The sequence below is a fragment of the Hypomesus transpacificus genome, unplaced genomic scaffold, assembly GCF_021917145.1.
Source record: "Hypomesus transpacificus isolate Combined female unplaced genomic scaffold, fHypTra1 scaffold_156, whole genome shotgun sequence".
NCBI lineage: Eukaryota > Metazoa > Chordata > Actinopteri > Osmeriformes > Osmeridae > Hypomesus > Hypomesus transpacificus.
The window spans coordinates 219950-241835 of record NW_025813723.1 but is presented as its reverse complement, the minus strand read 5'-3'; the positions used below and the strand labels follow the sequence as shown (position 1 = coordinate 241835).

The 21886-nt window shown below is 40.6% G+C and overlaps 2 protein-coding genes across 2 annotated transcripts; both read right to left on the bottom strand.

Annotated features, from left to right (window-relative positions):
* Positions 1-2844: 2844 nt before the first annotated feature.
* LOC124488941 (protein FAM3C-like) lies at positions 2845-7374 on the bottom strand. Its single transcript, XM_047051494.1, has 10 exons — positions 7201-7374; positions 7089-7118; positions 6835-6912; positions 6617-6676; positions 6356-6464; positions 6176-6234; positions 5882-5932; positions 5504-5588; positions 4967-5090; positions 2845-3135 (listed from the first exon to the last, which is right to left on the bottom strand). The coding sequence occupies exons 1-10, from the start codon at positions 7202-7204 to the stop codon at positions 3046-3048; spliced, it is 690 nt and encodes a 229-aa protein (XP_046907450.1). The 5' UTR covers positions 7205-7374; the 3' UTR covers positions 2845-3045.
* A 1427-nt stretch (positions 7375-8801) lies between these two features.
* LOC124488921 lies at positions 8802-21833 on the bottom strand. The gene is made up of 17 exons (XM_047051469.1): positions 20832-21833; positions 20586-20679; positions 20267-20354; positions 19124-20028; positions 18385-18422; positions 15346-15439; positions 15170-15257; positions 14650-15001; positions 14409-14502; positions 14054-14141; positions 13630-13936; positions 13302-13395; positions 13115-13202; positions 12504-12804; positions 12164-12257; positions 11968-12055; positions 8802-11814 (listed from the first exon to the last, which is right to left on the bottom strand). Exons 1-17 carry the CDS (start codon positions 20878-20880, stop codon positions 11200-11202), a joined length of 3477 nt encoding a protein of 1158 aa, XP_046907425.1. The 5' UTR covers positions 20881-21833; the 3' UTR covers positions 8802-11199.
* Between the last annotated feature and the right edge of the window lie 53 nt (positions 21834-21886).

Sequence of the window (21886 nt, the reverse complement as noted above, 5' to 3'; positions counted from 1 at the left end):
TTAATAAGAGTAGATTGTGTCTATGTGTCAGGATTATTAGATGTTCGGGGTCAGGAGAAAGTACTGGCTAAACGTTCCTTGTCATGACTACAATTAGAGCTCCATATGAACTCTCTAGTCTGAGAGTTGTCATGGTGTTGGGAGCAGTGAATCTCTTTCTCTGAGACTGTCGTAACATCAATACTGTCTGACTGTCACAATCTATGTTTACATTCTTGTGCCCTATAAAAGATGGTCCTCCGGCTTTCAGAGCTGAGAGAGACATGATTGAGACCTAAGCCTGGTGTTGTGTTGTCATTTATTGTCAGAGATCTGGTTCTTTGTTTGGCAAAACTCATTGTCACAACTTGTGCCACTGTGTTTAAATGCACGCTTAAGATAAAAAAGAAACAGGCAATGAAAATAAGCAAAGGCTGTAATCATAATACATATGGGGTTCCATAAAAGTTATTGATTGAGATTAGTAGAAAGATTAGAAAGATTTCATGCTATTTTCAGAGATTAGCGATTTATTTTCTATCATTTTTTAAAATGTTTTATTGAAAAAGTAAAGGGTGTGGAAGTAGGCCAGACACTATTAGAATAATATGGTGTATATTCGAGATTTTTTGACCCAAGTTTGAAAAAATTATTGAGATTATCAATGATTTCATGCTATTTTCAGAGATTAGCGATTTTCTATCATTTTTTTAAATGTTTTATTGAAAAAGTAAAGGGTGTGGAAGTAAGCCAGACACTATTATAATAATCAGGTGTATATTAGAGATTTTTTGACCCAAGTCTGGAAAAGATATTGAGATTATCAACGATTTCATGCTATTTTCAGAGATTAGCGATTTTTTATCATTTTTTAAAATGTTTTATTGAAAAAGTAAAGGGTGTGGAAGTAGGCCAGACACTATTAGAATAATCTGGTGTGTATTTGAGATTTTTTGACCCAAGTTTGGAAAAGATATTAAGATTAGCAAGGATTTCATGCTATTTTCAGAGATAAGCGATTTTCTATCATTTTTTTAAAAACATTATTGAAAAAGTAAAGGGTGTGGACGTAGGCCAGACACTATTATAATAATATGGTGTAAATTTGAGATTTTTTGACCCAGGTCTGGAAAAGATATTGAGATTAGCAAGGATTTCATGCTATTTTCAGAGATTTGCGATTTACTATCATTTTTTTAAAAACATTATTGAAAAAGTAAAGGGTGTGGAAGTAGGCAAGACACTATTATAATAATCAGGTGTATATTTGAGATTTTTTGAAACAAGTTTGAAAAAGTTATTAATATTATCAATGATTTCATGCTATTTTCAGAGATTAGCGATTTTCTATCATTTTTTAAAAGGTTTTATTAAAAAAGTAAAGGGTGTGGAAGTAGGACAGACACTATTAGAATAATCAGGTGTATATTTGAGATTTTTTGACCCAAGTCTGGAAACGATATTGAGATTAGCAAGGATTTCATGCTATTTTCAGAGATAAGCGATTTTCTATCATTTTTTTTAAAACATTATTGAAAAAGTAAAGAGTGTGGAAGTAGGCCAGACACTATTATAATAATCAGGTGTATATTCGAGATTTTTTGACCCAAGTCTGGAAAAGATATTGAGATTATCAACGATTTCATGCTATTTTCAGAGATTAGCGATTTTCTATCATTTTTTAAAATGTTTTATTGAAAAAGTAAAGGGTGTGGAAGTAGGCCAGACACTATTAGAATAATCTGGTGTGTATTTGAGATTTTTTGACCCAAGTTTGGAAAAGATTTTGAGATTAGCAAGGATTTCATGCTATTTTCAGAGATTAGCGATTTTCTATCATTTTTTTAAAAACATTATTGAAAAAGTAAAGGGTTTGGAAGTAGTCCAGACACTATTAGAATAATATGGTGTATATTCGAGATTTTCTGAAACAAGTTTGAAAAAGTTATTGAGATTATCAATGATTTCATGCTATTTTCAGAGATTAGCGATTTTCTATCATTTTTTAAAATGTTTTATTAAAAAAGTAAAGGGTTTGGAAGTAGGCCAGACATTGTTGGAATGCTCTGCTGTTTGTTTGAGGTTTTATAGTCATACAAATATTATAAATGTCATCATTTTTCAAAATTGTATGGGTAATTTTCACCCGGTCCCTAACTCGGCGCTGCAAAGAAGCGTCTTCCGAATGTGAGACGAATGTCGAATGTCGAATATGAAACTAACTTCACCTCGGTACAAGGCCGTGTGTGTGGTAGTGGTGGGTGGAACATTCCTTGTGAAGCTTTGAGTTTTCTTCCGGTTTGTGACTGATCTGACAGCTGCACCTCAACACCGGTGCCATAGAAACTCGCTGGCACTGGACTACACATACAATGTAGGCTACTCAAATATAAACACAGTAAGCCTTTCATTAGTTAGCCTTATCAATAACTATTACTGTACAATTGTATGGCTCTGCTCTTCATCAAGAGCTGTAAGAAGGCATGCTGCATCACAGCCCAGCTACCACTCCCAGCCGTTATCACTTTGACCTGCTACCCTCAGGCAAACCATACAGGAGTTTCCGGAGGACCTGAACCAACAGGATTTAGCTGTCAAAACACCCGCAAACTTTCCTCTGTTTCTCAGCCAGTCACTCAGCCCGTTTACAGTTATTTTAAATGTAGGCTATACAATAAAACCCTAATCGCACCACTCACCTTTTGTACTAATGTTTTTTCAATTTTATGTGCCAAAGGCATTCTCATATGAGTCTATATTTCATCAATACAGTACACTGATTACATTAAGATTGCAGTTGTATTTAAATCTACTATTCTGACTGCACAAAAAGGTAAGCCATTAAGTCAAACATCCATATCCGAGTTCTTACGACAGACTTAAACTGCATTTTATTTTATTAACCAACATTTCAAATCAAGAGAAATGAGTCTCACAGTTTCTACAGACGTGAGACAGTGAGTGGGGCTTAACATCCAAAAGCTGATGTTTATATTTCTGCAATGAGTAATGATTGAGGAATCACAGAATGTTCTTTCATGACAAATACAGAAAACAATCTGAAAGTCATTCCATATACTGTGGTATGCATCCGTCCAGTTCAATCATCTCTGGCCAGCCGTCATATTTGTTTGTTCCTGGTTTGTTTTTAATGAGCTGGAAAACAAATGATATCCAAGTCAGTTTCAGGAATAAGGTACATTAAAACTCAAAACTAAAACAAAAGGGCATATCTGGGAAAATATATGTATAATCCTGTCATTAATCACTTAAATTGTTTGGTGAATTGCATTAAAACATGCACATCTTAAATAATTGTTGTGAAATCTGGATGGAAAGTACTTGCATTACCATTAATAACTATTTAAGGAGTAAGGGGACCAGTAGAATACTTGAATTCCTTGTTACACCTGATTCCTATAGACACATATGAATGTGAAACCAGAGATCAACGTTTCAGCTTTTATTTCCAGGTATTTACATCAGGATCTGATGCACAAATTAGAAAATATCACCTTTTTGTTCGAACCCACCCATTTGTCACGTGAGCAAAAGTATTGGAACATATGACTGACAGGTGTGTTTTGTTGCCCAGGGTGTGTCCTATCACATACATTATTCAATCAATAAATACCACTGAATGTCTACACTCAGGTTCAGATTGGGTAAGATAGGTTTTGTCTATGCAGACTGTATTCAGAGGTGAAAACAACATGAAAACCGGAGCGCTGTCTTTGGGTGAAAAACAAGCAATTGTGAGTCTTAGAGAAGATGGAAAATCAATCAGAGCCATTGCAGAAACATTGGCCATAGCCAGTACAACCATTTGGAATGTCCTGAAGAAGAAGAAAACTACTGGTGTACTAAGTAACAGACGTCAAACAGGTAGACCAAGGAAAACATCAGCAGTTGATGACAGAAACATTGTGAGAGCTGTAAAGAAAGACCCTAAAACAACTGTTAGTGAGATCAGCAACAACCTCCAGATGGCAGGAGTGAAGGTATCACTATCTACTGTTCGCAGAAGACTTCATGAACAAAAGTACAAGGGCTACACCAGAAGATGCAAACCACTCATTAGCAAGAAGAATAGGAAGGCCAGGCTGGAATTTGCCAAAAAGTACAGAGATGAACCTCAAAAATTCTGGGACAAAGTTTTATGGACTGATGAGACAAAGATTAACTTTTACCAAAGTGATGGAAAGGCTAAAGTTTGGAGAAAGAAAGGAACTGCTCATGATCCCAAACACACAAGCTCATCTGTGAAACACGGTGGAGGTAATGTCATGGCTTGGGCTTGCATGGCTTCTTCTAGGACGGGCTCATTAATCTTCATTGAGGATGTAACACATGATGGCAGCAGCAAAATGAACTCGGAAGTCTACAGAAACATTTTGTCTGCCAATTTAAGGAAAGATGCAACCAAACTGATTGGCAGAGCCTTCATCATGCAGCAAGATAACGACCCAAAACACACTGCCAAAACAACAAAGGAGTTCATCAGGGGCAAGAAATGGAAGGTATTAGACTGGCCAAGTCAATCTCCAGACTTAAACCCTATAGAGCATGCATTTTACCTGCTTAAGAGGAGACTGAAGGGAGGAACCCCACAAAACAAACAACAACTGAAAGAGGCTGCAGTGAAAGCCTGGGAAAGCATCAAAAAGGAAGAATGCAAAAGTTTGGTGACGTCAATGGGTCACAGACTTGCTGCAGTTATTGAAAGCAAAGGATTTGCAACTAAATATTAAGTCTTATTCACTTAAATATGTTTTAAGTATATCTGTTCCAATACTTTTGATCACATGACAAATGGGTGGATTCAAACAAAATGTGATATTTTCTTAGTTGTGCATCAGATCCTGATGTAAATACCTGGAAATAAAAGCTGAAACGTTGATCTCTGGTCTCACGTTCATTATTTGATGTCTCTGGTTATACCATTAAGAGGCTCTGTACATTATGAATATGTGCAGTCTTTTACTACCTTCTCCATGTGGCTGCTTGTTATTCCTTTTCCTCCTACAAAGATCCAGTTGTCTCTGAAGCCAATTGAATTGATGGCAGAGCTGCCAAGATCTGCAATCAACTTTCGGGCCTCACTGTTAAGTCTGTGAATCAATTCAGCTGGTCAGTATTCTTTACACAGGCTTATGTCCCCACCACTGTCCTATCATTAACATGGATAGGGAGAATTATAAGCAGGACTGTCACGGTGAGGTACAGAAGGTGGACCCAAACGCAGAAACACAGGCAGGATCATACAAACCCAAACTATTCTACAAAAAGAATCACGAGGAACACAAGGAACTACTCACACGTACAATGACAAGGAGATGACAAAGAGTAACTAGGGAAGGAACCCTAATTACACACAAGGACTAAACCAGACCCAGGTGAAACCAACAACAACAAACTGAAAACCTAACACTTAACAAGACACAAGCAAGTAATCGCGCAGACACGGAGAATACTGGGAAAACAGACAAATTATGCTATAAAAACTGGTAAAACTTTGTATTACTTGGTTGCTGGTTCATCAAATGATGCAATCAACACCACAGATCCTTTCTCAATGGTCTTTAAAAACTTGATCAAAGGCTCAATTTCTGCAAAAGAAGAAAAACAGTTAACCTTTTCAAGCGATCAGCTCCTTGCTGCATAATTTTTTTATAATAAACATTTTCAATAAGGTGTTCATGTTTCCAGAATGAAAACATGACCTTTTGATATTGTTTGTTAAAAGATATACCACTGTCTTTAATAGTATATGTATTGACAGGCCTATAGTAGGCTACAACTAAAAAAGCATCCCAAGTTAAACTTATATCATGTTGGTCAAAATTAGTTTGATCAGGTCACTTCATCCAACAAAGTTGTCTAGGGGCTTGAATATCCTTACCGCCACCATACATGTCAAAGTTTCCAGTGTCTTGTACTTTTCCTGTTTTTCCTGTTTGAGGGACAGGGTTCATAAAAAAATATGGAGACACTTTAACATAATATCTAAAACCCGATTACAAAAAAAAATGCAGCCTGGCAGAAATAGCTGATTGCTAATGTTTTCTACAGTATGTCAGACTAACAGGTTTTGTGCACTTTCACTTGACTTTTACTAAATACACCAGTGCAGAATAAATGTGGACGTTTACCATGATGTGTGAAATGAATGTTTAATTGAGTTGTAATACTTTACCGTTTACTACAGCAATGTTAATTCCTACACCGGAATTTTTGTTAGGATTTCCAAGAATCCTGTAGTACATAAATACTTTTGATCATGTTCATGAACATAGTATTTCCTGACTTTTTATGGTCATTAAAGACAACCTCCTACTTTGATGTACACCAATACATATGTCAATGTGCTACTCACAGTTGGTTCTGTAGGCAGATTTTGGGTTGAACCACACTGGCTGCTCCACTGGAGATGGAAAAACTAAATTGCTCATCAGGGCACAACTTCAGCTTGCCACATGGATCAACTGTGAGATTTTAGACATGTTAATCAACACACACACACGTATGTATGTATGTATGTATGTATGTATGTATGTATGTATGTATGTATGTATGTATGTATGTATGTATGTATGTATGTATATGTATATATATATATACGCTTATTAGTACTTACTTTTCACTTTTGTCACTGTGTTTAACTGTGGAACACGCAACTCCCTAGGAAAGAATATGCCTGTACACATAAAATATAATCAGTTATACTGTTAGCCTGCGTTACACACTAAATCAAGAACCATTTTTGACAATACATAATTGACAACTTAAGCATTTAATTTATTTTCATTCACATAGGCGTGATTCAGATTCAGGAAAGTCTGGCACAAACATTACCTTTCACGTTGAAGTCAGACGCGTTCAGTACAAATGCAGCGATGACAAAGACAGCAAACCATATAATGCATAGACCCCCTGTAATATAATAAAAATAACCCGTGTAGTTAATATTGGTGTTTGTTGGAGTTTGGAGCAATTTCTCGTGTCTGCTCTAAGCTAACAAAATAAAAATGAATTACAAAAAAAAAAAAAGATGCAAGTTGAAACTCAGGGAATCCATTAGGAACAAACAAGTTTGTGAAGCAACTTACGTATAACTGCAGAACTTGTTTGCATTCGACCTTTAAGAAAATACGTTATAGTTAGGCCTAAGTATCACTTTGAGTTCATATTGAGAAATAGAGAAATATAGGCTAAACTTACCCATGTTGATGCTTGACACGTCTTAACTTTCTCCACCTGTTCGAAGGAAGTTCTCGGCTACTGCTTGATTCACCTTTAAGTGACATTCAGTGGTTCCTACCTGGCTTACTTCAATACCCTTCAACAAAGGTTTGATATGTAGTCAGCAGGGCCGTAACTACCATTGAGGACACCGAGGTCGTGTCCTCGGTATTTTTTTCGTATTTCAGTTTTTTTGTGTGCTTAAATCGTGGTATATAAACTCAAAATAAAGTACACGTGAAACTGACTGCAGGACGATGATCTTGGTCTCCCACAAACCGTAACGTGATTTTATACTTGAAGAGCCGAGTAGCTCAAGAGTTTGGACATACGTGCTGCGCGTCATCAACAAAACGTACTGTCGTTATGGTAACCACCAAACACAAGTCGGACGCTGATGTTACCGCCATAGACCAGAGCCATAGAAAAAGAATTTGCAGAATCTTTTTCTATGGCTCTGCCATAGACATACCGCTACTGTTAGTGAATAGCCTATGTTAGTTACAGTCACTGGAAGAGGAGCGCAGCAAACTAAACATGTAGGTTAAGAGAAGTTTAAGTGGCAGATGACTGTGAGAAGAAAGATTCATTTTCATGTGGAAATATTTGTATTGCAGCAACGTACTACTCGGATAAGGAAACATCAAATCAAAGTTTGGTTAACTCCGTCAGTACCGGTTGTCAATCAATTTCCACCGGTTGAATCAACATTCATTTTGCGATTGATATGTCATTGATGTGATTGATTGAAAATGAAATTCAGTGGCAATTGGGAAATATCAAACTGACTCGCTATCGCTCGGTCGATACGTTCCAGCCTCAGTTTGATATTTCCCGGCATGACCGAACGGTCGAGGTTAGTAAGTAGTTTATTATATGGCAATTTTAGATTCTTTTCATTTTGTAAACGAAAATAAATGGTACCTTTAGGCTAATTGTAGCTAGCTCTCAAGTCTTCTCACGGTGTGTTTCATGTGTTGCCAAGCAACTCATTACTTTTTATAGAAAGCTGACAACATGGTTCTGCTAAAATGGCTTTAATTTCATCACAAAATAACGACACAAGTGATTCAAAGAGTCTGGTCTTCATCCTCACTTTCGATGACAAAGCTTTTCAGCATCATCTGGATAGTAAAACTCAGCAGCTGACTTGTCCATATCGCTCATTTTGAAGCTGACGTCAGAGGGCAATACGGATCCGTATTGACCGGCGAGGAGGGCAATACGCGGCTGGGGTGACTACTCATTATCCAATCAGAACGCTCGTACCGTCGTTGCCATATAATAATAATTAAAAAAAAATTGTGGTAACTTGCCCTTACTTCATGAGTCCCATAAAGGTCCTTCAAAAAGCCTCAGAATGCCCCATGTTTACCTCAAAATTTCAAAAGCTCCACACCGCCCCATATTCAAAAGTCATAATGATGATGTTTTTGCTCCTTAAGACTCAATAAGAGAAAATGGCCATATTTAAATAATGTAATTTAAAAAAATTCCGGGGGAGCATGCCCCCGAACCCGCCTAGAAGTTCTGACTCATGACCTCAGTATTTTTTGGGCCCTGCGTACGGCCCTGGTAGTCAGTTGAAGGGATGAAAGCCAATTTTTGCCACATAAGAAACAATAAAATTATTTGCGAAATGTTTTGCAAGGCAGGAAGCAAAAGTAACGACACAATGCCACCTGCTCCACCTCCTCCAGTTTCAGTGAGGAATAGGCGGAGATCAATCGTTGGCCACACAGTATTCCTCATAGAATTATGCCGGGGAGTGGTTCGAAAAGAAACAATGAAAAATGCCAAAGGTTGAAAATGTTGAAAGGCTATTTCAACAGTGTTATAGTAAAATACCACTGGCATTCCTTAATATATTTTGTTACATTAATTAAAAAGTATATAACAGAGTTAGTAAACTATTAAACTAATAAGAGTCCACCATACATAATAAATGTCTGACATGTTTATCCACTGTTTAGAAGAACAGCATTTTTTAGAAACAATGAACAGATAATGGTCCATTTATTGTAGACTGCACACATTTGTTGATGAGTGTCTTTTCTTGAAAAAATATTCTATCACAATTCACACAAGCATGAGCTTTGGTCATATCTTGACTTGATGTTTCAAAAAGGTACTTTTTGAGCAGCAAGTACATATAGATACAAAGGAGATAACCATGAATTCCACAGTTTACACATTTCTAACCAATGACTGCTGTGCTACGAAATTGATGTGATATATGAGAATGCAGAATGCCTGAAATTCCATAGCCTAGTAAATGCACAGTAGTCTGGAACCTCTCAGTTTATCATTGCCAAGGGACTTTATCAACGGCCCTAACCAAAACCAGTGCAACCAAACCACGATTACGAAAATGCATGAACAGCGCTCCTCTGTTCAGTCGCCGTGTTAATTCCGCCCCATATCAGATACAGGCCCAGCACTTTTTAACGAGACACTGACCACAGCCATCTGCAACAGCAAATACACCATGACCTTGCAGATCGGTCTGGTCCCCAGGCTAAGAATACAGTAAAATGATAAAAGATACAAACTACTTTTTTTAAGGCTTTAAGATGTTTGCAAGAAAACAACTTGACGGGCAATTCCCGTGTCTTTGAAAACAAGTTCACAATATATAAACTACAGATTAAAATGTGTTAACGAATGTGTGATCGATTGGGATAGACAATATGGTTTTGAACGCATTGTTCATCAATACAACAGCATCAGCACTTTCTAACTCAACTGGGAAACTGGTATGATTAAGTGAAAACATGCTGTATAAAGTTTTTGTATATAGGGTACTTTCACACCTAGCCTGTTTGGTCAGTTTCAATCGGTGTTTTCTCTGTAAGTCCGGTTCGTTTAAAGGTGAGAACACGCATTCGAATTCTGGTGCGGATAAAACCATGGTCCCCCTAAAAAGACAGGACCGGTCCGGATCGAAGTGAACCAGGGTTCGGTTCGCTTTAGGTGTGAACGTAGTCGGACTTTAGACATAATATAATTTCCTATTATAGGAAGCAAACCAAAATGTAGTACATTGTGGGTTGAAGAAGGATGTTGACACTTGGCAAACAGCCGCGCCGCTCATAAGCAGCAAGATGACTCGAGGGAAAATGTGGGGGAATTATGAAATGAAGGCTCTTCTGCAAATATGGGCTGATAATCATTTTGCAAAGATGCTTGTGAAAACACATACGAATAACGAAGTATTAAAATTCTTCAGTGATACACTGAAAGAATGGGTAGCCTACTTGAGCGCACAGTGGACCAATGTCGATTGAAAGTTTAAAAACTTAGGCAGTTATACATATAAGTGCGTGATATTCTACGGCAGGGGTTCCCAATCCTGGTCCTGGGGCCTCCCTGCCCTGTATGTTTTAGATGTTTCCCTGCTCCAACACACCTGATTCAAATGAATGGTCGTCATCTACGGAAATGTGGTAGCTCGGGGACGAACAAAAATAATTTCCATGGTTTGATATGGATATGATCCTGAGTACAAGACCAACCCCATTTGGTCGTGCAATACCAAATCATAACAATTCAAGATAGTAGGGGCCTATCACAATCGCAATACGCTGCTGTTGCTCCATTGTTCATGACAATGTGATTGACACAAAGTGATTTTCCCCTCACAGATTTTCTGTCCAATAGATGAACGACCTGTACGACAGCGTGTCATTGTTTGTTTTACAAACGTTTGTTGCTAATTCACAGGACCATGTGAACACTAACCAGACCTAATGAAAAACGCAACAAAGTAGCAACTCATGACTGATTCGGACCAAGGAAACGGACTATAGGTGTGAAAGCACCCGTCTCCATACTTTTTTTTATATTTCCACAATACTGTACATTAGCATATTCCATTGATTGACAACAACCCATCCTCTTTCTTCAGGTTGCCTGCTTGAGCAATCTGATGCTTCAATTCACAGTTTTATTCCCCCCCCCGAAACAGGAAAGATGCATCTACATTCCCATCGCAGAGTTGATGTGTCCTGCATGTACCACTGTGACCGTGTTCATCATCATCGCCCTCTCACTTTCAAAAGCCTCTCTCTCTCTGCCTAGTGCCACTCTGTCGTGTTCGAACGCCAGTCTGTCTCTCTGGAGCGCCGCTCGCTCCCTCTCCAGCCACAGCCTCTCCGCCTGCACCACCGCCCTCTCCCGCTCCACGGCCGCCCTCTCCCGCTCCAGAATCTCCCACTCCCTCTCCAGAGCCGGCCCTTTGTTCACGGGCCCCGCGGGGCCCCTCCCTAACCGCTCCTCCCTGAGGGCTCTCTCGCATTCGGCAGAAGCTCTCTGGCATTCGTCGGCAGTGTGCTCGGCGTACATCTCCTGCTCAAAGTCGGAGGCACTGGCTCGATTCTCCTGTTGGGGTGGTGCAGGTGGTGCAGGTGGCCGTGGCCTGGACACGCGGGGCGAGGGCGAGGGGTGCTGGTCATCCTCCTGTGTGATGGGGGTGAGGACAGGGGCGCAGGAGGACAAGCGGCCCTCCATGGCTTCGTTCATGAGGTGAAACCAGGGCCAGGAGGCAGCATTGTCTGCCATGCTCTCCATGCCTACCGGAGGGTACTTCAAGTCCTGGTTTCGGGGGGCAAGAAAGCATAATGCAGTTACGCCCCGTCCCACAATTCCCAGAAATTGAGGTAAGCTAATAACAAATGTGCATGCTACGTGCATACACATACTTGAATTTGATTTGTTCCTCAAAGTAGGAAACATGGAAACCAGTACCTTATATCTTCTCTTTAAATTGTCCCACTTTTTGGACACCTGGTAAGTGGATACCTTACCAAGGAGACCCAACTCCTTTAAAATGGCCCTGAAAAAAAAGTTATCCATATCTAAAGTCTTGTGGATAGTAATATCAATCTTTTCCTCGAAAAACAGGATATATCAAGACTGTAAAGACAAGGAGATGCTGACTCACTTCCATGCGGCCTTGGCTGCATTTCGCCTCCCGGTGAACAGAACCTCATTTGCAGCGCGCAGCTTGATCAGCTTCCTTGTGTCCTGTTCCGTCACTGTAAACAAAACCACAAGAAAGTTAAGGAAAATAGTCAAGTTTGTGACTGCTTCAACAGCACCATCAATTCACAAATAGTATCAACCATGCCAAAACAATTTCACGGCTCAACGATAACATTCACCCTGGAACTTTCTCGGGATGTGAGCAGTTTGATCACATTTTCTTTCCAACACGTTCACGGCATTCAGATTGCTGTCCCACAATAAAAAGAAAAATCCTCATGTCGAGGATAGCTACCCACTCTTGTAGGAGAAATCCGTGGGAGTTGTACACTCTTCACCGCTGGCGTCAATGTAAGTCACCGTTCCCTCCCCCTCTGTGTCTGCTGCCGCCATGCTTTCCTCCAACTCTGAAACTCCGCCCCTCTCTGCAGGGGGTGGAGAGGACGCGTACATGTTGTCTTCCTCGCTCACCCACAACGGCGTTAGTTTTGGTGCCTTCCCCACCAGACGTCCCTCTAAGGCGTCGTTCATCAGTTGGAACCAAGGCCAGGAGGCAGCGTTGGTCTGGTTCTCCATGCCCTGCGGTGGGTACTTCAAGTCCTGAAGGATGGCGAGATGCATAAATACAGAGTGGGACACGTTTTCTGGATCTCCCTCACCACATCAGATGTAGGGAGTCAGGTGGCTGAGCGGTTAGGGAATCGGGCTGGTGATCAGGCGGTTGCCGGTTCGATTCCCGGCTGTGCTAAATGACATTGTGTCCTTGGGCAAGGCACTTCACCCTACTTGCCTCGGGGAGAATGTCCCTGTACTGTACTTACTGGATGTCGCTCTGGATAAGAGCGTAACTTGACTAAATGTAAATGTAGATGCGCACACATACATACAGTCATTATAAAGACTATGTTACCTTGAATTTAGTCTTCAAGTTGTCCCATTTTTTGCCAACCTGGTCTGGGGTCAACTTTCCTGCAAGGCCCATCTCTTTAACAATGGCTCTACAGAAACAGTAGGGATTTTACATGACCGGTTATAGAGAGTGGACCGCAGCACTAGAGCAGACTGGACCAAAACTTTAACAAGATGACAGAACTCACCTCCAGGCAGGCTTGGCTGTGTTTCTCCGCCCAGTGAACAGAGCCTCGTTTGCAGCGCGTAGTTCTATCAACCTCCTTGTGTCTTCCTCTGTCACTGTCAAACAAGACAGGATCATAAGCAGATGAATAGGCATAGCTATTCTTAACTAGCTAGTGACATGATCTGGGGGTTTTGTATGAACAGAAGTGTAGAGCAAATCATGATCTGATTCAAAAGTGGGCAATAGTCTTCCAGCCTGTCTGTTGTAATTGTAAAGGTACCATACAACAACAAAAAATATGTCGGACGGAATATTTAGCAGCAACAAACAAGCAGAGAGCCGCTTACACTTATAGGAGAATTCCGTCATTTTGTGAAACTCCAAGGACGCTCCGTTCCTGTCCTCTGTTTCCACCAGCAGATCCATCTCCGACTCAGTCAGGAACTCTGACATTCCTCCCCTTCCCGGTGTTCGGCGAGCCCGCTTCCTGGCCGGGGGTGGTGAAGGCTCGCACTCGTCGTCTCCCTCCTCCACCATGGGCGCGAGGACGGGGGCGGAGCCAGCAAAGCGGCCCTCCATGGCGTCGTTCATGCGGTAGAACCAGGGCCAGGAGTTTGGGTTGCTCTCGATGCCTCGAGCTGGAAATTTAAGCTCCTGGACAAAGAAAAAACGTATCAGTCGGCGTTTACTGTAGATGCTTTGACAGTATATCTCAACACTGTTTTCCCTCCATTACAACTGTTGAATATAACCCTGTTTATGTAACCCTACCTTATATCTCCTCTTCAGGTTGTCCCACTTTTTAGCAAGCTGGTCTGTAGTCACCTTTCCTTGAAGTCCCAACTCATACAAAATTGCTCTAAAAGCGGTAAAAGATTGTAATAGACAGATATTATACTACATTTGGGCCTAATATATTTGTCACTAAAGAAACAGCATGCTATTGCATCATATCAGTAGCCCTAACAATATATGAACAGAGGTTTATGTTTGGAAAAATCCTATGTGCATAACATAGAGTGGTGTTTAACAGGTAGGTGCAAATACAAACAGATATATAAACTTGAATTCCTGTCCATTACTAATCACTTGTAGTGCTGTAATATGGCCAATAGTCACTACTGACCTCCACGCAGGTTTGGCAGTATGCTTCCTGCCAGTGAAGAGAGCCTCGTTGACAGCACGCAACTTGATCATTCTTTCAGTCTCAGGCTCAGTCACTGTGTTATACACAATATCAGATAAATTACGAAATGGAACTGGAGGCAAAAAAATCTGAGGTCAAACACTGGAGATTCAGAGATGGGGGATATAATCGGCCATTAAAAGGTTTTATTCTACAATACAGCAAAAAAAAAGAAGCATACTTTTGTAGGTGCATTCTGACATCCTTCGCCACCCTATAGGGATGCCTTCAGTGGGAGTTCCAGCTGTCCGGCCTGTTCCACCACCCTCCACATTCTCAGTCCCACCGCTGTCTTCCATCTCTGTTTTTATCAGAAACTCCAAAATATCTGTATTTTCTTGGTTCTCGTTGTCCCTCCCTGACTCGTTGGGTAACGGGGAGGAAACTCCTGGGGTGTCGACACCGACTGACTCGGGCACCAGAGTCAAGTTGGCATTGAAAAGACGTCCCTGCATTGCTTCGTTCATAAGGTGGAACCACGGCCACGAGTCCATTCCCCCTGGCTCCTGGCCATTATGAGGGTGTTTCAAATCCTGAAATAGAAACAAAACATCACTTTCCCAACAACAACACATGCATATTCACACAGCTAGGTATGTTTAACACAAACTATTGTGCTTACACAAGGGCCCTCCAGTGGAAGATCACCTAATGTTTTTGCAGATGAAGCAGATTCCAACCAAACGAGACAAAGATTTTACCTTGTACTTTGTTCGAAGGTTGTCCCATTTTTTAGCAATCTGGTCAGCAGTGAGTTTACCTTGAAGACCCAATCCTCTCAAAATAGTACTGTAAAAACAGAAAAAGATGGTTGTAAAATAAACACACACAATGTTAGTCATGTACTTTGATGGACAAAAACGTTCTGATGACATACTTCCAGGCAATCTTTGCAGAATTCCTCTTTCCTGTAAACAGAGCATCATTGGAAGCCCGAAATTCGATCAACCTTTTGACGTCCTCCTCAGTCACTGTAATAAGCAAACATGTTTATTTTTACGTTAAAGCTGCAAGAGGTAACATTTTTAAATACATTCCAATATGAGAAACAGTGCCCCCAATTCTTGTCTTAACTTTGGCGCTTCCCTCCAGCTCGAGCGTGATTGACAGTGGTTTCATAAAGTTATCCCTTATTGCTCACCATGAGAAATATAACGTGTTGTGTGAGAGCGTTAGAAATGGTTGAGACTTCTGAGCCCTATACGTTGACACAGCAAACAAGCAAAGTTAAGTACACCCACCAACACGCCCACAAGCGGCAAGCCATAGTTTTGAACTTTCAGTGGATCCCAGACATAGTGCAGTGGCCGTTGGCGGAGAACACGTGAATATTAATTTATCGCGAGATCCATGGCTCCATAACTTGCAGAACTCAAGCATTGAAAAACTAATCTATATATTTATGTTAATTCGTTGCGAACCGCTTATCAAGACAACGTCACACACGACACAGCACGTCCTTGGGTCCTGAGCAATATACCTGGCAAATATCGGCTTCATCAAGTGTCCGATTCGCGAGATAATAGAACCACAGACACTCACACAGATATATACAGATTCCTGCCTTTAAAGCTACATTTAAAACAGGCCCCAATACCCGAGGCAGTGTCACATTTACTACGTTGGGATCAGTGTTTTTGCTTACAATGTTGGTACTAACTACCTTTGGTTGACAAGCTAGAAAAACAACAGCTCTGCTGACTGCAAGCTAGCTGCTGGTAGCTCCTACTAGCTAGCTACCAGATAGCCATTAACGCGAACCAGCAAATCAATCCTCTGTTTTACATACATGTTATACTGGCATTGTAACGCAATAAGAACTAGTTAACTTAGTAACGAACTGCACATTGTAATCGAATAACGAACGAGTACCGTTACTCACTTTTATATGAGCCTTCCATTGCATTAGGCGTTGTGTCCATGGCTGACTCCATTTCGAACATGAATTCCGCAGGAGATGGACTTGTCCACTTCAGGAAGGAAGCGTGCTCGTGCACAACAGGATTTTCAGGCCGACAGTTGTATCCTGTATCCGCTAATGTTGTCAGTTTGTTATAACTTTACTTCTGTTCAACAGGAAGTGTGTATTTGTTCATTTCCCTAAAGCGAGGGCAGATTTCTGGATACTCCCTAGCTTTCAAGTAGCTATGTAGCTTGCTAGCAACCCCCATTATTTGTTTTCGGTGAAGTATGATTGGTGTTCACCATCCGGGGTATGAAGAGTGATGACACATGGACAAGATCCAAGGAATACGATTGGTTCATCGTTGCATATATAAATACAGTAAAAACCTTACTTCGCATTTATTTCCGCAATACAGTCAGATGTGGTTTGTACGAATTATATCCAACATTTGATGTAACTTTTGGTTTAAAATATATTTTACTTGTGGCTACTAGCTTCTCTTATCCTTTTCTACGAAACCACATAACTGTCCTGTACAGTGACATCTCCGGCAATACGTCTGGATTTTTTTGTTTTAACTTGTGCAGATACCACAGTTTGCTCAAGCCTAGCGTTGCTAGGAATGTGTTTAAGTGCAATGGATTTTTGCAAAACGGATGAAGAATTGAACTCCTCCTGTCGTCAGATTATAGCTAAAAGACGTAGACAGAGAAAACGAAAGATTCTGACGGTGTACGAAAAACTTCAAATACAGAAACGTCTGGCCACGAGAGCAATTTCAAGAAAATACAGACCGAGAAGTGGACATCGACGAAGAATGTCAGAGCGATGTGTTGCTGTTCGTAGTGGGGGAGTGGGCGTGCATTACGTGCCAACCTCGCCTCTTGGAGCAATGGCCCCGGGAAACACAACACAATACTTAATGAACTTGGTGTACCAGGATTTTTGCACTTCTGAAAGATTGACTGCAGTTCAACCAGCAGGTTACTCGCCAATGGACATGCAGACGTCATTGGACAATGATGCATATGACTTGTCTTTGGACTTTCAACAAAGGGACTTTGAATCAATGCTTTGTCTCATAAGTGGATGTTTTGCTTGCTGACCCATCTCCCATAGCCCAATAATGTGGACGTAAGCTGGCTTCACACAAAACCTCGAGGCCGTTTGCTTGAAAGTTGTGAGGAAATTGTGTTGTGTGAATTGCATGAACTTAAAGCTTTCCATGCAAACACCTATGCTCATTCCAATCGTATCTAGTTTCAAAAGAGACCATGTTTCGTGTTCTTTAAATACGCATTCTCTTCAGAGGAGTTTGAATCATCTTGGTGATTTCTCCTGTCTCACAGTGGTGCTGCCACAGCCCAGCCGCTTGCCTCGCTGCCCGGCCCTAACTTCCACGTCACTACCTGTTGCTTCCAGGTAAACGTGTCACATCACGCCAGTAACAGGTATCTTGGTGGCATTTCTTATTATTCCGGTGTTTTCTACTAAAGAGGGTATCAAATGTTTAGACAAGAAGCACTGGTGTGATGTGACCTTGTCCTCTAAATTGTCTCAAGTATCTCTCAGGCACTGCTGCCCACAACCAACAAGAAGCACAGCAACCAGCTGTTATCTCATGTCAGTCATTGCCTAACAGACTCTTAAAAGGTCATTGGTGTTGAGTCGACATGTCCCAATGTAGAGTTTTAGTGACCTGTTTGCTTGTGCAGGTTTTTTCAGAGCCCTGGACTGGACATGAGCCTGGCCAATAAACCTGTAAGTGGTGTCATCAACTCCACAATGTGCTTTGGTTTGCAGGTAACTGATTAAAGTTTCCTTTTTGACTTCTGATTGAAAGTGCTGTGTTTTAATATGGATCATGTTTACTATGAGAACATAAAGGACTACATAAACAAATTGCAGATGGGAAACTGTTTGGCGTAAATAAATTGACTAGTATGTGCTTGTTTCATTTTGTCATTTAAAACCCAACTACTTTGTACAATAGCCATGAAGAAAACTGACATGAAAAAGAAGGTACTTCTTCAATCTGGGGGAAGGACCTGACAAACAAGCTGGGAAGCACCTAAAGTGACACAGGACATTGGTATCTATGAAATGAAACTCAAAAGGTGGGGTTTAATACCAGAAAGGAATAACTAGTTGACACAACCAGTCATACAATATTTGACATATCCTGAATCTTAGGACTATAGGAAACATTCTCATCATTGTGTCTACATTGTCAAAAAGGATTATCTAATTAAACATTTGTGTTTTTTTACTTTTTATACCAAAAGCGTATAATCGGATATACAACTGGAGGATAAATGCTGTATGGAATCCTGTAGTTGTTTATTATGTCAAGGTCTGTATGGAACCTTTATTCAGATGGTTCTTCTTTAGTAACGTTAGGAGTAAAATAATGAAACGTATCTAAGGAGCAGTGGAAGAGTGCATAACATTACAGAAATAGCTAGACAACTATTTAATAACAATACTGCACAGATATAGCACAACAAGGCATTGCCCAAAGCACCAGCAATTGAGACACATTCTAGACAGGAAAATTGAATGTCAAAGCAAAGTTTTCTTTGATATAGAGATGCACATAGCAGTTGGAATAAATATTTGAAACGGAATTGTTGAAAGGTTCAAGGGAGTCTTTTATCCTTTTGTGGCATAAAAAATATTTTTTTCATGATATATGGTCACCTACAGTTACATTGTCGTCTTTTGTGTTTTTTGAGTCATAACTCAAAGCTTGTCAATAAGTTTCTCAAATAACAAAAACATTCTTTCTCTTCTCTCAAACCTGGAGTCCATCTCGCATTCAGTGGAGTCGTTGCTGTGAGCGATCCTGCTTTGCATGAAGGACTCCCGTTCTCTCACCAGTTCTGCCCTTTCCCTCTCGATTAAAGCCTTATCCCTGTCCAGGACAGCTCGGTCTCTGTCCAGCACTGCCCGCTCCCGGTCTATGGACGCCCTGTCGTTCTCCAACGTCGCTCTGCCACGCTCGAGAGTCTCCCTCTCACTGCGCAACACCTCCCTCTCTCTCTCCATCAACAGCCTGTCCCGGTCAAAGTCTGCCTGCTCCCTTTCCAGAACCTCCCTCTCTTTCTCCAACTCGGCTATCTGTCGGTCCAATTCGACCATCTCCCTGTCAATGTTTCTGCTGGCGTTGACCATGACAGGCCGTTCATTGTTAGTCACCTCGTGTTTGCGTTCAATGCTCTCCACTGCTACCTCACTGTCAGACACACTAATAGCATACTCGGTTTCCTCAGTTTCAGTCTCAACGGCCTTATCTGTTGACACTACTCTTTGCAAGGCCATTTCACACTCGGCGGAGGCCCTTCGAATCTCAGTAGCCTCATTGTTGTAAGAAGTGCTTCTGTCCCCTTTCGTGTTCTCTGCCTCACAACCCACCCCAAGTTGAGCCTTGGCCCAAAATTCGAAAATGTTGACTCCTTCTTCTGGCTTCAGACATATTCTTTTGATGGGTACAGGTGGAGATCCAGTCTCCTCCTCCATGTCGAACAGTGAAGGGTTCAGTATTTGGGCCGTCCCAGCTAACTGGCCCGTCATGGCTTGATCCATGAGATGAAACCAGCGCCAGGAGTTTGGGTTGACCTTGGTGTCCATACCAATGGGAGGGTTTTTGAAATCCTAAATAAACAGAACAGTTGGCAATGCAGATAGATTACTATGCAAGTTTATTTTTTACACTGAAAATCACATACCTTATTGCAGTTCCTTATTTTTTTAAGACTTGGAAAATGTATGTGATTACACACCGAATTGATTTGATTATCTGAATAGTCGTTCAGAAAGTCCACGAGTAATTTTCCATAGTTAAAACCAAGGTAAAAGAAGCCAGAGGCTACTGTCTCCCATATTAAACTACCTTATATTTCATCTTCATATTTTCCCATTTCTTCTTCAACTGCAGAGCTGTGATTCTTCCTTGGAGGCCCAACTCCTTCAACATGGCTCTGAATGAAAACAAAGTAAAGTCTATGTGTTTTCTTTTAACCGTCTATATGCATGTATTTATTAATTTGTATGTAGAAATGGCATTTTGTCATCAGACAAAAGGTAAAACGATTATTGTGGTTGCAAAGATAAAACTCGAAAACTGAGGGGATGATTAACAAACATTAAAGAACTTCCCGTGAGTAGCCTACAATGTTCCCACAAAAGCAGCATCATAAATGAAATCTAACCTCCAAGCAGGCATCGCAGAATTTCTTTTACCCGTGAAAATTGCATCATTTGTTGCACGCAACTTTATTAATCCCGTAATGTCATTCTCCGTCACTAAAAGGAATAAATACAATTATACAGAATCATTAGAAAACTACAGCAATAAACTATCGATATATTCTAATGCCACAACAGTTTTTCCACATTTTATTTTATAATGATAAATGACGACTATATCGGCAGCAATATTCTAAGTGAGAACTTACTTTTGTAATTGCATTCAATACCAATCGGTCTTGGATCCATAGGTTCCATCCTTCACATGAACATACAAACAAGGGTACTAAAATGAAGGGTGCTAGCAGTACACACTAGCTAGATGTCCATACCACGGTGAGAGCAAATATGGCGGCGGCGACAGCACCCTCTTCTTCCCCTCATGCAAACTACATAACTACCCAAAACTCGTTCACCACATTCAATGGAGACGATTCTGATTTATCGAATTGTCACTACGTATGAAAAACAACAGTGGTTAATGTCATTAAACCGCGAGGCACTTTTCCTGCTTTGAAACAGAACAAGTATCGTACTAGGTAGTAGTTAGGGCACGTGTGAAATTATGGTGTTCTCGTGAAGGCTGAGTGTATCGAAGGCAGCGTCAGGGAATGGGCGTATTTGATTGGAGTGTTTTTTGTACAATTTTTATGTAGGCTACTTCGCCAAATAATGCACCAGGTCTACCTGTTGAAGGTTAGCTCCAGAGGCATTGCTGTATTGGTAGGTTGAGGCATCTCATGGGGACTTAGGTTACACAGATAAATTGATTACAGCTGTGGAATTGTCTTTTGGAAGCATGTCGAGGACAAAGAGAAAACATTATTAAAACACATTATTTTAAGTTGAATTGGAAGGGCATATATCTAAATGTTTACAGTACACAGTTTTATCACTACAGTGTATTATTTTATTGTGTGTGACTCTTAAGAGTCTATTATGTGGCATGAAGGAGGTTGCAATTGGAAACGTTGTTGGAACAATAAAGGACAGGGGAAAATGGCAGAGTCCTGATAACTCGACTTGATTAGATGCACCTGGCTAAGGCAAAGGTGATTCTGTGTACACTCACAGAATGTCCAAATTGGAAAAGTTGCTTTTTAAACGTTGTGCTGTGTCATGACCACTAGATAGAAGCGCAGTCTGAGTTTTGAACCAAACTGCAGACTGCACATGCACACAATAAAGGATAAACTATTAACATCATTTCTAGATTTACTGTGCAATAATAGTGGATTTCCCCAAATAACTACTTTCCCAAGTT